This window comes from Oncorhynchus gorbuscha, linkage group LG17 (assembly GCF_021184085.1).
Source record: "Oncorhynchus gorbuscha isolate QuinsamMale2020 ecotype Even-year linkage group LG17, OgorEven_v1.0, whole genome shotgun sequence".
Classification (NCBI taxonomy): Eukaryota; Metazoa; Chordata; class Actinopteri; order Salmoniformes; family Salmonidae; genus Oncorhynchus; species Oncorhynchus gorbuscha.
The window spans coordinates 26,767,311-26,785,882 of NC_060189.1; the positions used below are offsets into that span (position 1 = coordinate 26,767,311).

The 18,572-nt window shown below is 41.1% G+C and overlaps 1 protein-coding gene across 1 annotated transcript in view; it reads right to left on the bottom strand.

The window, feature by feature from the left end:
- LOC124001128 (reticulon-1-A-like) overlaps positions 1 to 12,530 on the bottom strand; it is a 52,547-nt gene extending 40,017 nt beyond the window's left edge. Inside the window, exon 1 of the mRNA XM_046307704.1 lies at positions 12,076 to 12,530. Coding sequence (XP_046163660.1) covers positions 12,076 to 12,298 — 223 coding nt within the window. The 5' untranslated portion in view covers positions 12,299 to 12,530. The remainder of the gene's footprint in view (positions 1 to 12,075) is intronic.
- Between the last annotated feature and the right edge of the window lie 6,042 nt (positions 12,531 to 18,572).

Sequence of the window (18,572 nt, forward strand, 5' to 3'; positions counted from 1 at the left end):
GTTCATTGTCTAGGCACAATAGGTAAGACCTGGGCGGACCACCCCCTGTATTTTGGTTAGGGCACCAGGTTGTGCTCAATTAGGTAAGTATTGGTTAGACAGATAAGATAGGAAAGGGGGCTTTGAGATTTACTTTCTTTGCTTTGGTTCCGTCCAGCCCCTTTTCCCCATATTACTGTGTAAAGGAATAAAGTCCTTGTAAACGGTACCACATTCTGCTTGTCATTCTTACTCACACCTACGGTCCATACCTTTTTCACTTCACGGAGAGTTGAGTTGTAGCAGGGTGTTTGCGTTCCCTCTTCATAGAGGCGTGCGTAACACTCACAGACAATATTTGGACAGTTTTGGTGTTTTCTATCCTAATCTGCCAATTATATGCATATTCTAGTTTCTGGGCCTGAGAAATAGGCAGTTTCATTTGGGCACGTTTTTCATCCCAACATCAAAATACTGCCCCCTAGTCTCAAGAGGTTAACCACTGTTTGAGGAGCATGCTCTTTCTCCGCGACAGGTGATATTCTGCCCAAACTTTGTATGCCATGGGCTCTCCAACCTTGTTCCTGCAGCTACCCGGTGCTTAACCAACATCGATTGTAACATGTTTTCACAACAAAACATATGTAATGTAACTGTTGACAGCCCCTCTGCACGCTCAAGTAAGAAGATGGAAACGCATGGTGGTGAGATATTCTGTATAGCTAAAGATAATGTGTCACCCAATTATTACTAGGCTATTCAAAATCGCCCTGCACAACCAATTAACCAACTGCATCGGCTAGGGCTATTTTTTTATTTATCCGTTATTTTACCAGGTAAGTTGACTGAGAACACGTTCTCATTTACAGCAACGACCTGGGGAATAGTTACAGGGGAGAGGAGGGGGATGAATGAGCCAATTGAAAATTGGGGATTATTAGGTGCCCGTGATGGTTTGAGGGCTAGATTGGAAATTTAGCCAGGACACCGGGGTTAACACCCCTACTCTTAGGATAAGTGCCATGGGATCTTTAATGACCTCAAAGTCAGGACACCCGTTTAACATCCCATCCGAAAGACTGCACCCTACACAGGGCAGTGTCCCCAATCACTGCCCTGGGGCACTGGGATATATTTTAGACCAGAAAAGAGTGCCTCCTACTGGAGGCCCTCCAACACCACTTCCAGCAGCATCTGGTCTCCCATCCAGTGACTAACCCTGCTTAGCTTCAGAAGCAAGCCAGCAGTGGTTTGCAGGGTGGTATGCTGCTGGCAAGTTTACTATACAGTATGTTATTTCCCAGACTAGTGGATATACATTTTAGAGCATACCATAAGGTATCTAGTATGCATAATAATACAGTCCACACTCAAAGGAAATTACTCAAATGTGTTTCATTTTGGAGTATAGGATAGACCAGTTATGTACCATCTTAAATCAGTTGTTTGTTTTTCTACCATATGTAATATCTGCAGAAGGCTATGTATTTTATAATGGCACAATCATACTTTCAATTCTGTTTTTTTGGGGGGGGGGGTGCTTGGGGTCATAAGCCTATGCATAAACTCTAATATTGGTGTGGTTAGAGTGACAATAGAGCCCTGAGTACCAAGCCATTAGGACCATGGTTTTAGTAAATTGGGTACTACCGAAACATGTCCAGAGAGCATAGCCGGAGGTCATCACATGGTCACATGGAATTTTACTGAGGTCATGACTCATGACTGGCGGTAATATGGTCACCTTATGAGCCCTTGGCCTAAGTGCCTCTCTCTCCTAGTTATGGAAAGGTCCCAGACAGTAGACACCCTCTCTCATGCTTTATGCTGAGATGCAGAAGAAGCACAAGTAACCCATTAGTCACTGTGTCAAAATTAGGCTAGTGTGTAAAGATGGTTGTACTTGAGGTGTCTGGATGGGAGATGTATAGAAGGAATGTACTAGTAGCCTAATATTTTATCTTCAGAGAGTAAAATGTGTATTTCACAGACAAATCAGGAGCATTACATAGGAAGGTGGGAACACTACAGAAGCTCTACAACAGGGACTCTTGATGTGAAATATGCACACCGTGAAACAGTCCTATTGCCTTAAATCCATTGGCTCTCGGAATATCAAACATGGACTTCAAAAAATAAAATATTCACAAAAATAGAAGAAATGCCCAAGTTCTCTAACTTTCGGCATGGGGAACCCATTAGATGCACCATCTACTGTGAATATAATGAACAAGTGAAGCGATGTCCTCATGTGCATTTCACAGCGTGGTCAGATCTGGTCAGAACTCTGGATGTCCTGCTCATCATTAACACATTGTTTTGTCATCTTTCTAAGACATCGTTGTGTGCAACATCTTTATGTGCGGAGGATGGGGATGATTGGGCATCACTTAGCCTTAGAAAGAACAGGCATGCTGTATGGCTAAAGATATTTCTCCACTTGTCCTTCTGCTGTAATTGAATATGTGCAGCTGAGACCAGCACTATATATGGCCTGAATGGGAGAGGACTAATGTAGCCTTACTCTGAGGTTCTGTGAGTTACAGGAAATGATGTTGTCCAATAAGTATGCAGTTTAATTTCCTGGAGCATGATATCCACAGGCGAGAGTGAGATTGTGTGAGTACATTGTTGTATGGAGAGGGTCAGGCGCAAGGTCCTAGACAGGACAGAACCGGCTAGGGCTTTTCTGCTCCAAAAACTATCCTAGATCTGGCTGGTCAGTGTCTGGTTAGTTGAAAGCAGTCTAGCTCTGTAAAGATCCACATTGTGCCCACCAAGACCACAAGTGTCACAACAGATTTCTTCTATACTGTAGACAGGGCCCAGCAAACATGGCTAAAAGGCAGTTATGTTTGCCTTTTGATGATTTTCTGAAATGGCTGCTGTGTGTGTGTGTGTGTGTGTGTGTGTGTGTGTGTGTGTGTGTGTGTGTGTGTGTGTGTGTGTGTGTGTGTGTGTGTGTGTTTGGGAACAGGTCAATCCTCGGTCTCGAGCTGTGAAGCCACAGTCAGTAAACTATGAACACGCACCTTTTATCTTGCTGTAAGGGAAATCATCTGGCAGGCTGTCTGAACGGTAGCCATGTTTAGAAGACAACTTCAGTTTCTGAACAACAAAAACACCACAATGTTTTTGTAAACACTGATATTCAATACCACACTTACTAACAGACTGCATTAAAATCATATTACAGGCTTAAAAATAGCCTAGATGCCTCTGTTAATGTAGCAAAAAAACATTCATCTTAAAAGACTGACAGGGCTGAAAGAGCTAAAGAAAAGGCCTGGGTTAAGAAGAGAGCAAGCTAGTCATGGATTTTAAACACCATCTTATGAATATTTCAGAGGGACGGTGAATGAAAATGCAAGTGCAGGACTCCAGTTCCCTCCTCTACAAGCGGATGGTGAGCCCTGTTTTTCCAGGATTAAAAATAGCAGTATGAGCTGAGCTCTGCTGAAGAGGGTGACGGACTTAGAGATGAAGCGTGAATGATGCTCCCACAAAAAGACTGCTTTGAGGTTCTAAAGCACTCTGCTTAATCAGTGCTAGCAAACCTTACTAAATTCATTGGCTTACATGTGAGATTCCATGGCTACAAATAGCCTCAACTTTAAATAAACTCACAACTAAGTTTATGTTTAGGGACTAGGCTAGGGGTCGACCGATTATGATTGTTCAACGCCGATACCGATTATTGGAGGGCCAAAAAAGCCGATACCGATTAATTAATTTTATTTGTAATAATGACAATTACAACAATACTGAATGAACACTTATTTTAATTTAATATAATACAACAATAAAATAATTTAGCCTCAAATAAATAATGAAACATGTTCAATTTGGTTTAAATAATGCAAAAACAAAGTGTTGGAGAAGTAAGTAAATGTACAATATTTGCCATGTAAGAAAGCTAACGTTTAAGTTCCTTGCTCAGAACACGAGAACATATGAAAGCTGGTGCTTCCTTTTAACGTGAGTCTTCAATATTCCCAGGTAAGAAGTTTTAGGTTGTAGTTATTATAGGGCTATTTCTCTCTATACCATTTGTATTTAATTAACCTTTGACTATTGGATGTTCTTATAGGCACTTTAGTATTGCCAGTGTAACAGTATAGCTTCCGACCATCTTCTTGCTCCTCCCTGGGCTCGAACCAGGAACACAACGACAAAACAGCCACCCTCGAAGCAGCGTTACCCATGCAGAGCAAGGGAAACAATCACTCCAAGACTCAGAGCGAGCGAGTGACGTTTGAAACGCTATTAGCGCGTGCTAACTAGCTAGCCATTTCACTTCGGTTAAACCAGCCTCATCTCGGGAGTTGATAGGCTTGAAGTCATAAACAGCGCAATGCTTGACGCACAACGAAGAGCTGCTGGCAAAATGCACGAAAGTGATTTTTGAATGAATGTTTATGCGCCTGCTTCTGCCTACCACCGCTCAGTCAGATACTTAGATACTTGTATACTCAGTCAGATTATATGCAACGCATGACACGCTAGATAATATCAAGGAATATCATCAACCATGTGAAGTTAACTAGTGATTATGATTGATTGATAGTTTTTTTATAACAAATTTAATGCTCGCTAGCAATTTACTCTGGCTTACTGCATTCGCGTAACAGGCAGTCTCCTTGTGGAGTGCACACAGCCGACAAGGTGAAAATCTATCGTTCTGCTCCTGAAAGAGGCAGTTAACCCACCGTTCCTAGGCCGTCATTGTAAATAAGGTGTTCTTAACTGACTTGCCTAGTTTAATAAAGATGAAATAAAAGGTGTAAAAAATCAAATAAAAAATAGGCAACATCGGTGTCCAAAAATATAGATTTCCAATTGTTATGAAAACTTGAAATCGGCCCTAATTAAATCGGCCATTCCGATTCATCGGTCGACCTCTAGACTAGGCCTATGTTATGCAAATGTTAGATTGATCCACAACCCAGATGAGAAAGAGGAAATCGCTTTTCTCATAGAAATCAGCTCTGGCAATCTATCATGCCCAGTATCACTCCGACCTTGCGGGGGCCCAGAGAAACTGCGTTACGCCAGTGACCTAGATGGGAAACTATTAAGAAAGGTAGCAGACTGTATTGCCACCCCTATTTGCTATGTCTTTAATCAAAGCCTAAAGGAATGGAAGGAAGCTAGGAAGCTAAAGTAATTCCTCTGCATAAAAAGAGCCAGCAAAGGGTGCTTGACTATAACAGCTGCCCAATCAGTTTGCTCCATCTTAGTAAAATGATGGAGAAAATTGTGGTTGAACAAATACAATACTATTTTTCGAAGGACAAGTTAACAACTGACGTTCAGCATGCGTATAGGGAAGGGCACTCAACTTGTACTGCACTGACTCAGATGACTGATGATTGACTAAAATAAATGGATAATAAGATGATAGTTGAAGCTGTATTGTTAGATTTCAGTGCAGCCTTTGATGTTATTGATCATCATTTGTAATTGAAAAAAACTCACTTGCTATGGCTTTACACCATCTAACATAACATGGTTGGAGAGTTACTTATCCAATAGAATTTAGAGTATTCTTCAATGGAAGATTCTCTAACAGATATGTAGAGTGCGGTATCCCTCTGGGCAGTTGCCTAGGGCAGTTACTCTTCTCTATTTTTACAAATTATTTGCCACTTGTCTTACAATAAGCTAAAATGACTATGCACACTCTACACATCAGCACCAAAAGCCAGTGAGCTCACTGAGACTCTTAGCCAGGAGTTACAGTCAAAACAAATTATATTGGTCACATACACGTGATTAGCAGATGTTATTGCTTGTGTAGAGAAATTCATGTGCTTCTAGCTCCAACAGTGCAGTAATATCTAACAAATTATACAACATATACCCAATACACACAAATCCAAGTATGAATGAATTAAGACTATGTACATATGGACGAGCGATGTCATACCGGAATGGACTAAGGTATAGAATATAGTATATACATATGACGAGTAATGCAAGATATGTAAACATTATTAAGTGAACGAGATACCGTAGAATAGTATAGAAAACAGTATATACATACAGTGGGGCAAAAAAGTATTTAGTCAGCCACCAATTGTGCAAGTTCAGACAAAATGAGAGAAAAAAATCCAGAAAATCACATTGTAGGATTTTTAATGAATTTATTTCCAAATTATGGTGGAAAATAAGCATTTGGTCAATAACAAAAGTTTATCTCAATACTTTGTTATATACCCTTTGTTGGCAATGACAGAGGTCAAACGTTTTCTGTAAGTCTTCACAAGGTTTTCACACACTGTTGCTGGTATTTTGGCCCATTCCTCCATGCAGATCTCCTCTAGAGTAGTGAGGTTTTGGGGCTGTTGCTGGGCAACACGGACTTTCAACTCCCTCCAAAGATTTTCTATGGGGTTGAGATCTGGAGACTGGCTCGGCCACTCCAGGACCTTGAAATGCTTCTTACGAAGCCAATTCTTCGTTGCCCGGGCAGTCTGTTTGGGATCATTGTCATGCTGAAAGACCCAGCCACGTTTCATCTTCAATGCGCTTGCTGATGAAAGGAGGTTTTCACTCAAAATCTCACAATACATGGCCCCATTCATTCTTTCCTTTACACGGATCAGTCGTCCTGGTCCCTTTGCAGAAAAACAGCCCCAAAGCATGATGTTTCCACCCCCATGCTTCACAGTAGGTATGGTGTTCTTTGGATGCAACTCAGCATTCTTTGTCCTCCAAACACAACAAGTTGAGTTTTTACCAAAAAGTTATATTTTGGTTTCATCTGACCATATGACATTCTCCCAATCTTCTTCTGGATCATCCAAATGCTCTCTAGCAAACTTCAGACAGGCCTGGACATGAACTGGTTTAAGCAGGGGGGAATTTAAGCAGGGGGAACGTCTGGCACTGCAGGATTTGAGTTCCTGGCGGCATAGTGTGTTACTGATGGTAGGCTTTGTTACTTTGGTCCCAGCTCTCTGCAGGTCATTCACTAGGTCCCCCCCCCCCCCCCCCGTGTGGTTCTGGGATTTTTGCTCACTGTTCTTGTGATCATTTTGACCCCACCGGGTGAGATCTTGCGTGGAGCCCCTGATCGAGGGAGATTATCAGTAGTCTTGTATGTCTTCCATTTCCTAATAATTGCTCCCACAGTTGATTTCTTCAAACCAAGCTGCTTACCTATTGCAGATTCAGTCTTCCCAGCCTGGTGCAGGTCTACAATTTTGTTTCTGGTGTCCTTTGACAGCTCTTTGGTCTTGGCCATAGTGGAGTTTGGAGTGTGCCTGTTTGAGGTTGTAGACAGGTGTCTTTTATACTGATAACAAGTTCAAACAGGTGCCATTAATACAGGTAACGAGTGGAGGACAGAGGAGCCTCTTAAAGAAGAAGTTACAGATCTGCGAGAGCCAGAAATCTTGCTTGTTTGTAGGTGACCAAATACTTATTTTCCACCATAATTTGCAAATAAATTCATTAAAAATCCTACAATGTGATTTTCAGGAGAAAAAAAAATCAAATTTTGTCTGTCATAGTTGAAGTGTACCTATGATGAAAATGACAGGCCTCTCGTCTTTTTAAGTGGGAGAACTTGCACAATTGGTGGCTGACTAAATACTTTTTTGCCCCACTGTATGAGATGAGTAATGACAGATATGTAAACATTAAGTGATAATTAACAAACTGGTCTTAATTACATCTAAAAACCAAAAGCATTGCATTTGGTACAAAGCATTATCTTAGACCTAAACATCAACTGGAGTTGTGCATAAAGTGTGTGAACATTGAACAAGTTGAAGGGACCAGCAGCCGTCATACGTACTTTGGTGCGAAAAGTGCAAATCAATCCCAGAACAACAGCAAAGGACCCTGTGAAGATGCTGGAGGAAACGGTTACAAAAGTATCTATATCCACAGTAAAACGAGTCCTATATCGAAATAACCTGAAAGGCCACTCAGCAAGGAAGAAGCCACGGCTCCAAAACCGCCATTAAAAAAGCCAGACAGTTTACAACTGCATATGGGGACAAAGATCATACTTTTTGGAGAAATGTCCTCTGGTCTGATGAAACAAAAATATAACTGTTTGGCCATAATGACCATCATTATGTTTGGAGGAAAAAGGGGGAGGCTTGCACGCCGAAGAGCACCATCCCAACTGTGAAGCACGGGGTGGCAGCATCATGTTGTGGTGGTGCTTTGCTGCAGGAGGGTCTGGTGCACAAAATAGATGGCATCATGAGGGAGGAAAATTATGGGGATATATTGAAGCAACATCTCAAGATATCAGTCAGGAAGTTAAAGCTTGGTCGCAAATGGGTCTTCCAAATGGACAATGACCCCAAGCATACTTCCAAAGTTGTGGCAAAATGGCTTAAGGACAACAAAGTCAATGTATTGGAGTGGCCATCACAAAGCCCTGAACTCAAATCTATAGAACATTTGTGGGCAGAACTGAAAAAGTGTGTGTGAGCAAGGAGGCCTACAAATCTGACTCAGTTACACCAGCTCTGTCAGAAGGAATGGGCCAAAATTCACCCAACTTATTGTGGGAAGCTTGTGGAAGTCTACCCAAAACGTTTGACCAAAGTTAAACTATTTAAAGGCAATGCTACCATATACTAATTGAGTGAATGTATACTTCTGACCCACAGGGAATGTAATGAAAGAAATAAAAGCTGAAATAAATCACTCTCATTCTTAAAATAAAGTGGTGATAACTGACCTAAGACAGGGAATTTTTACTAGGATTAAATGTCAGGAATTGTGAAACGTGAGTTTAAATGTATTTGGCTAAGGTGTATGTAAACTTCCGACTTCAACTGTATATACACAAAAGTATGTGAACACCCCTTCAAATTAGTGGAATCGGCTATTTCAGTCACACCCGTTGCTGACAGGTGTATAAAACTGAGCATGCAATCTCCATAGACAAACACTGGTAGGAGAATGACCTTACTGAAGATCTCAGCGACTTTCAACGTGACACAGTCACAGCCACCTTTCCAACAAGTCATTTCGTCAAATTTCTGCACTGTTGAGCTGCCCCAGTCAATTGTATGTGCTGTTTGCATTTGTATTAATTATGGATCCCCATTAGCTGCTGCCAAGGCAGGACCTGTATTGTAAATCAAATTTTACTGCTTGCATCAGTTACTTGATGTGGAATAGAGTTCCATGTAGTCATGGCTCTATGTTGTACTGTGCGCCAAACAGACAGCTCGGTGCATTCAACATGTCAATACCTCTCATTAATACAAGTAGTGATGAAGTCAATCGCTCCTCCACTTTGAGCCAAGAGAGATTGACATGCATATTATTAATGTTTAGCGCTCTGTGTACATCCAAGGGCCAGCCGTGCTGCCCTGTTCTGAGCCAATTGCAAAAATGTTTTCTCCCCAATTTCATGGTATCCAATTGTTAGTAGCACAGGAGTCACTAGTGTGCGATGAAACAAGGATATCCCTACCGGCCAAACCCTCCCTAACCCAGACGACGCTAGGCCAATTGTGCGTCGCCCCATGGACCTCCCGGTCACGGCCGGCTGCGACAGAGCCTGGGCACGAACCCAGAGTCTCTGGTGGCACAGTGGCCTAAGACCACTGCGCCACCTGGGAGGCCCTGTGGACCTTCCTTTTTGATAGTGCTGTTAAGAAGGTAGAGCAGCGCTTTATTATGGACAGACTTCTTCCCATCTTAGCTACTGTTGTATCAATATGTTTTGAACATGACAGTTAACAATCCAGGGTTTCTCCAAGCAGTTTAGTCACCTCCACTTGCTGAATTCCCACATGATTTATTACAAGATTTAGTTGAAGTTTAGGATTTAGTGAATGATTTGTCCCAAATACAATGCTTTTAGTTTTAGAAATATTTAGGACTAACTTATTCCTTGCTGAAACTAACTGCAGCTCTTTGTTGAGTATTGCAGTCATTTCAGTCGCTGACGTGTATAGTGTTGCGTCATCCGAAAAACATAGATACACTGGCTTTACTCATAGACAGCTTCCCTGGGGAATTCCTGATTCTACCTGGATTATGTTGGAGAGGCTTCCATTAAAGAACACCCTCTGTGTTCTGTTAGACAGGTAACTTTTTATCTACAATATAGCAGGATGTGTAAAGCCATTACACATACGTTTTCCCAGCATCAGACTGTAATCGATAATGTCAAAAGATGCACTGAAGTCTAACAAAACAGCCCCCACAATCTTTTTATCATCAATTTCACTCAGCCACTCAGTCTGTGTAAGTGCTGTGCTTGTCCTTCCTATAAGCGTGCTGAAAGTCTGTTCACTGTAAAATATCATTGTATCTGGTCAAACACACATTTTTTCCCAAAAGTTTACTAAATGCTGTGAAAGGATCCAAGAACCCAAATGATTTGGGTGGCTCCCATCCTCCTTATAAAACATGTTTGTTATTGTGAAGTGGAAACCTCTAAGAGCAACAACGGTCTAAGGCACTGCATCTCAGTGATAGAGGCATCACTACAGTCCCTGGGACTGCCCTATGGGACTCCCAATCTCCCAATCACGGCCGGTTGTGATACAGTCTGGAGTCGAACCAGCGTGTCTGTAGTGACGCCTCTAGCACTGAGATGCAGTGCCTGAGACCACTGCGCCACTCAGGAGCCCCAATGTTCTGTGTTTTTTACAGACAGATCAACTGTACTCGTTGTTCAGGCTCTGATCTTGTTGCATCATAACATAGTCAGGTGCATCAAAGAAAGACCTAGCAAAGTTGCAGCTGGCCCAAAACAAAGCAGCACACCTTGCCCTTAACTGCACACATGGAACTAACAACATGCATGATAGTCTTTCATGGTTGAGAGTTGAGGAGAAATTGACTACTTCTCTTCTAGTCTTTTTAAGAAAATGTGTATGTTAAAAATGCCTAACCACTCGATAATCTATTGGCATAAACATCAAACAGAAATGCATACATAACCCATCAGACACGCCACTATCTTCACGGTACCCACACCAAAACCAGATGTAATACGTTGCTCAGTTATGTATATAGTTATGTCATTGTGGAATGCTCTGTCACCAGAGGTTGCTCTGGCAAAAAGCAAGTTTAGCTTTAAATAGATTTTAAAAAATATTGTATCACAGCACCTCTCCTCTTTCTAAAGATCATCTAATGTAACTGTACTGTATATAACAATATTCATATGAATGGAGTGTAAATTGAATCTTATGTTTTTGTGTATAACTGTTCTGTATTTGTAAAATAAAAAAAAAAAAAATAAAAAATAAGTGTGGACCCCAGGAAGAGTAGCTGCTGCAGGTGTAGTAGCTAATGGGGGATCCTAATAAACTAAACAAGCTTAGGCAGTGATAAGCTTAGGCTGTGAGTGACACATTGTATCCCAGCCAGGCTGCCTTTGTAAACAAACAATTAGGGCTATTTTTGAAATGTAGGCCTATACCAGGACCTGTTTATCTTCAGTGGAGCTAACATTTTCAGTTAAGTCTGTTATGGAGACACCCAAAAGATATTACTGTTAGAATATTCAGAAACTTTCAGTTTAACATTTGTGATATAGCTATGAAACTATTTTTCCCAGTATGTCGTTCCAAGCTTTAAGAATGTAAAACTTAAACTAAAAGGACTGTACCCTGCCAATGTTTGTAGCCTAATAAATAGGCCTGTGTCTAGGCGATAGAGTGCCGGTTGTTTTCTTGGTCTGTTCTGTTTCTCTGAGACTCATTTCAATTTTATGTAGACCTAGATTTCATAGTCGAAAATAAACACAGTTATGAATTTTATTTTAAACAAATCTCTTCTATTTTGTACCCACTAATACGAAGTCGACTCCATTACCAGAGTTGCACTTTCAAGCACATTTCCCAGCCAAACCCATGATTCGATCTCCTAAACTTCGTGAGAAGGTACAGAACGCCTGGCACACTCTGCGATGACGAAGGTTCCATCTCAGACTGCCTCATACTACACCCCAAAAGGCTGCCTGGGTGAGCATGTTCCGCTACGAGATGTGTAAACAGCCAAATGCAAATGACACACTACGTATATCTATATAAATGCAAGTATAGGCTATGAATGATAAGATGACTGTTACTGATAAATGTTATTGATAAACCGTCTTACCTGTAGATGCAGTTTCCATAGCAACGGGAGGCCTTTTCCCATCGTCCTCAAATTTGTGGAATTTTTCATCCACGTCGCTCGTCTCTTCCCTGCTTTTCGATTTTAAATCTTCACGAAGCTCATCAAACAGAGGTGGTGTACTTCCGAATATGCCATTTCTTTCACAATCGTCCCCAAACCATTTCCCTTCCGAACCTAGTTCGTCACCGGGCTTCGAAGACATGCTTTTAGGGAGAGGTTCAGGTTACGCGAGAGATAACAGGCACTGAGGCACAAGCTTTAACGCGGGCTACACAATGGATATTGGGTTGATCTAAGCAATAAACAGGAAATTATGATTTGAAATCTGACTGGATTTACAAATGTATGTTTAAATTGATATTGGAAAATTCTAATAGCTGCGCGGTCCAGTCCGAGAGCACAAGTGAGTGAGGTTGGTTTGTTTTAGTTCAGCACTTCCATGCTGACGTCATGTCTGTGTAGCTTATGGTTGGCACTTATTTGGGGCAGTCAGCGTGACTATAATTAAAGTGTGAATATACCATGGAAGTCAACACAGTATATTTACAAGAGTGCAGCATACATAAAATACACTTTATACCTTGAAGCTTATTTAAGCATATTTATCAAGTTTGCTTAGAGACTTAAATTAACGCAAATTGTACCATTTTTGAACATACAACTGTTGTATTTTTATTTTTGTTAAACGCTTACAAGTTAGCCTATGGATGCAAGTCATTTCACTCATGCGAATACCCAGGGGGACCATTTAATTTGTTCTTCATGCAAGTTTGTTCTCAAATTACTAGCACTGTAGCGCCCTCGTGTGGGGTTTATCAAAAGTACAACGAAAAAGTTAAGATGGCTCCTGAGCAAAGGGGAGGCACTTGCCTTGGATACGGGTTGATGACAAAACCATGCTTGAGCATGCTCCATGTGCATACTGTTAATAATATAAACACACAAATGATAATTTATTTTCATAAATACAATAGCAGCAATAACAGATGTCTGAAACAAGTATGGCTTTTAGTTGTCTGAGCAGACAGTGAACTCTTGTTCAACTTCAATGTAAGTAACTTACATTTGCGTTAGCTAAATGTTACAGTTAGCCAGCTAACATATAGCTAACGTTAACTTACTAAGCAAGCAAATGTTTTGTTTCTATCTGTGAAGTAAATTAGAAAAATAACTAGCTAGTAACATAGCTAATTTGTGAGTCAGACAAATCACATATTGTTGCTCCTTATCTTTGCCTCCTGAGTGGCGAAGCGGTCTAAGGCACTGCATCTCTGTACTTTTCAAATCCAGGCTGTGTCATATCCGGCCGTGATTGAGAGTCCCATAGGGCGGTGCACAATTTGCCCAGCGTCATCTGGGTTTGGCCGGGGTAGACCGTCATTGTAAATAATCATTTGTTTTTAACTGACTTGCCTGGTTAAATATTATTATTTTTAAATCTTATTGGTCTATTAACTAATTTACCTCCTGGTGATGTCACCAGGAAGGCCAAAACTTTTCAAACAGCTCAGAAATGTTCAAACAGCTCTTACGCTAAAAGGGCATTATTATTATTTTCACAGTATTATTTCAACCTCACTGTGTGGAAATATATATAAAACACATGAAATCCACTTTTTTGACAGCACTGTGCCTTAAAAAATTATCAAATAGCTTCAAACTATTTTGCAGTGATGATGGATGTCTCATGGTATGGTGGGGTATGTCAGCTATGGGCACCTTTATCTCTTGAATGTTTTGACATTCAGGTTCAAAAAGTCACTTTCTGAACACTTGTACCATGGGCAAATATGTATTGGCATTTTAGTTCAAATCAAAAGGGGTGTGGTCAAAAAGTGATTGAAATCAAATGGAACAGCCCTGTAATGACTTTTTCCAGATGTTTGTTTACTGATACAGTCAGTGTAGCTTGTACTTTAACCTAATTGAAACCCTCAGACAACACCCCGGGTCCTCCTGAGTTGTGCAGCGGTCTAACAGCCGGCCGCGACTGGGAGAACGATGAGGTGGTGAACAATTGGCCCAGTGTCGTCTGGGTTAGGGGAGGGTTTGGCCGACCGGGATGTCCTGTGGCGGGCCGGACACATGCATGCTGACTTTGGTCACCAGTTGTAGTGTTTCCTCCGACACATCGGTGCTTGGCAAGGTCGCATTTTGGAGGACACATGGCTCTTGACCTTCGCCTCTCCGGAATCCGTAGAGGAGTTGCAGCGATGGGATAAGACTTTAACACAAGACATTGTGACAAAATTACGCAAAATTACAGTTCTTAGATTTTTTTGATATCACAAACAAGGGGTTAAAAAATAAACAAAAAAATCTAAGAACTGTTCGAGTGTAATTTTGTCACAATGTCTTGTGTATAATTTTCAGAGTTTGGCTATCGAAGACACCCTTTTTTTGTAACTCATTGCAAACAGGGCATCTTATGAGAAGATAACCCAGGATGGTAACAGCATCACATCCCTGGAGATGTTCTTCTCAGGTTATCCGTGTATGGCTGAACTCTCCCTTTTCCCCAGGCTGTGCCAGCTGACAATGGTAGGCCAGAATATCAGCCACATCCAGGGAGCTCTGGTTGGTGGAATGGCAACTGACAATAACATCCAGGTTTCTCTTCATTCCTTCATGATGACATCTTGGAAAAGTGTGTGTAGAGTTTAATCTAAAGAGTATCTATATAGAACAGAATTATATTGTCCATCTTTGATTTCTCGATTCAGAATAGACTCCAAAATGTCTGCAAAAAAACTAATCTAGCTATGATTTGCATTATTATCTTTAATACCAACAATTTGGGGGGGTATTTATTTTCATTATTGCATGGCATTTCTGGATTTAAGAATTGCCATCAGCTACAGAAGCGGTACCTCTATGATAATCAGATCAGTGATATTGAGAATGTGGAGTCTCTTGTCAATCTACAGGTGCTGTGGTTTAAGAATAACTTACTGAGAGGAATGGACGCTTTTCCGTGTCATGCGGTGTTTGTAAAGTACCTAATAATCTGTGTAGATTGGTTTTGTTGAAATCACCCATTTTGTTGATATCTCATCCTTTCTTCATAACTGTTTAAAGGGATTGAACACGCTTCAAAAGATGAGAGAGCTGAACCTAGTTGACAGTAACATTGAAAAGATAGGTAGGTTGAAGGGTCATCGCCAATGACTAAACTTTACAGATTACGTCTTTGATATACTTTATAATAATAATTGTTCAATTATCTGTTAACTGTTTCACAGGATCGTAATATCAGGCATGAAAATCCTAAAATCCTGATCCTAATATCAGCCATTGAAAATCTGAATTTATCTGGGAACAAGATTAGCTCAGTGTGGAAATTAAGTTTAGAAGAAAAACATTCACTTATTTTCAATAATGCAAAGTTGTAATTTTGCACTTTCTCAATCTAATATTTGACGACGGCCTTTAAGTATGGTCAATTACAGGCTTGCTTCTCAGTCAAATATATTGATTGCCTAATCTATAGTAGATTTAGTAGATGTGACCGACCGGCTCAAATCAGTCTTATGTAGTTAAATTTGAAATTGTGTTTTTTACATTGGATAAAAGTAGAGACTCAGAGATACAAAATGGTATATCATACACTACAGTTATTGAACAATGAGAAGGTAATTTTGCTTTGAAAGTTGATAAACTTGTAAACTCCCTTTTGAGAAAATGTCCTCTGAATGTTTTGGTACTACTACTGGAGAGCCCTTCTTTGTCTACACCCATTCAATGTCGTTCACACTCACCTGTTAAGCTTTATCCCCCCCCAATCAATCAAATGTATGGATGATCTGAGCGTTCTGTACTAACAGCAATCATGCACCCAAGCTAACTTGCTAGCTATTTCCAGACACAAATGAGAACAGCTCACTGAACATTACTCGCCCTAGCAGAGCTGGTTAGGCTGTTATATTATCCAGAGCGTTGGTGACTGCAAATGTGCTGTCAGTTTGTCCATATAATGAATTTTCATTGAAACCTTTATCCTAGTCGACAATGTAGAAATCAGTAACCCAACAAAGGATTGGCTATTATGTTTGATTGGCTGTCAGTCTGGATAGTTTCCTATTTTCCCAGTCTCGGATTGATTTTAAAAGATCTGTACAGCAATTCCCTGCATTTTGTCTATTGAAGCCGTATTATTAAGGCAGTTCAGAAAAGATCTGCTGATTTTACCTGTTGCACAGTTCATCTGAAGCTTTCCATCTTTGTAATTGTGATGTGGCATTTCTCCTTTAGTAGCCTGAGTTGTAAGTATGGTTAAAAAAAAGAAAAATAAGAAAAGAAAAGAAGTCTTGCCCTTTCAAATAATAGAAACACTTATTTTCATTCACTCAGACACTAATTTCATTGAGCTGCATGAATTGTCTATGTCAAATTTGCATGTTTCCTTTTTACTGTGTAATCAACAAGGTAGGGTTGAAGGAGGGGTTCCACGAAGTGGTGCATGAAATTGTTTGTCAAGTATGGCTTTAGGTGAAAGAATAGTTGGTCCTCTCTCATGAAACCTCAGATAAACCCCCTATCAACAAACAAGTGGGAATCCTATCATCTCATTAATTATGTTAATGTCCATCGCATCCGTCTAGGAGATGCCGTCCTCTCGGATTTACAGTGCATTCGGAACCTATTCAGACCCCTTCACTTTTTCCACATTTTGTTAAGTTACGGCCTTATTCTAAAATGGATTAAATAAAAATGTTTCCTCATCAATCTACACACAATGCACCATAATGACAAAGCAAAAACAGGCTTTTAAAAACAAAAAATGCCTTATTTACATAAGTATTCAGATCCTTTGCTATGAGACTTCAAATTGAGCTCAGGTGCATCCTGTTTCCATTGATCATCCTTCAGATGTTTCTACAACTTGGTTGGAGTCACCTGTGGTAAATTCAATTGATTGTACATGATTTGGAAAGGCACACAACCTGTCTATATAAGGTCCCAATAGTTGACAGTGCATGTCCGAGCAAAAACCAAGCCATGAGGTCGAAGGAATTGTATGTAGAGATCCGAGACAGAATGGTGTTGAGACTCAGATTTAGGGACGGGTACAAACAAATTTCTGCAGCATTGAAGGTCCCCAATAACACACTGGCTTCCATCATTCTTAAATGGAAGAAGTCTGGAACCACCAAGACTCTTGCTAGAGCTGGCCTCCCGGCCGAACTGAGCAATTGGGGGAGAAGGGTCTTGGTCAGGGATGTGACCAAGAACCCAATGGTCACTCTGACAGAGCTCCAGAGTTTTTCAGTGGAGATGGGAGAACCTTCCAGAAGGACAACCATCTCTGCAGCACTCCACTAATCAGGCCTTTATGGTAGAGTGGCCAGATGGAAGTCACTCCTCAGTAAAAGGCACATGACAGCCCACATGGAGATACCAAAAGGCACCAAAAGGACTCAAGATTCTCCGGTCTGATGAAACCAAGATTGAACTATTTGGCCTGAAAGCCAAGCGTCACACCTGGAGAAAACCTGGCACCATCCTTCGGTGAAGCATAGTGGTGACAGCATCATGCTGTGGGGATGTTTTTCAGCTTAAGGGACTGAGAGACTAGTCAGGATTTAGGCAAAGATGAATGGATCAAAGTACAGAGAGATCCTTGATGAAAACCTGCTCCAGAGCGCTCAGGACCTCAGACTGGGGTGAAGGTTTACCTTCACCCCAACGACCCTAAGCACACAGCCAAGACAACACAGGAGTGACCTTGGGACAAGTTTCTGAATGTCCTTGAGTGGCCCAGCCAGAGTTCGGACTTGAACCCGATTTGAACATCTCTGGAGAGACTTGAAAATAGCTGTGCAGTAATGCTCCCCATCCAACCTGACAGGGCTTGAGAGGATACAGAGAAGAATGGGAAAAACTCCCAAAATACAGGTGTGCCAGGCTTGTAGTGTCATACTCAAGAAGACTCAAGGCTGTAATCACTGCCAAAGGTGCTTGAACAAAGTACTGAGTAAAGGGTCTGAATGCAATTAGAATATATGGAAGATAAATACTCAACACAGAGACAGAGGACGAGAGGACTAGAATTAACGACCAATGGAAATAGTGTTTTTTCTGTAATAGGTGATTAATTAGCAATGGGTTAGAGACATGGAATTTGTCTATATATTGAGCCTGAAATAGGATACTTGTTATGTGTCACGCCCTGACCTTAGAGAGCTGTTTTATTTCTCTATTTGGTTAGGTCAGGGTGTGATGTGGAGTGGGCATTGTATTTTTTGTATTTCTTTGTTTTGGCCGGGTTTGGTTCTCAAACAGGGAAGACGTTAGCTGTCTATCGTTGGAGGTTGGAGACCTGAGCCAACTCCCCATGCTTACCGTGGCGAGCGTCGTACTGGTCAGGCACCGTGTTATGCAGTGGAGCGCACAGTGTCTCCAGTGCGCGTTCACAGCCCGGTGCGCTACATCCCAGCTCCCCGCATCTGCCGGGCTAGGGTAAGCATCCAGCCAGG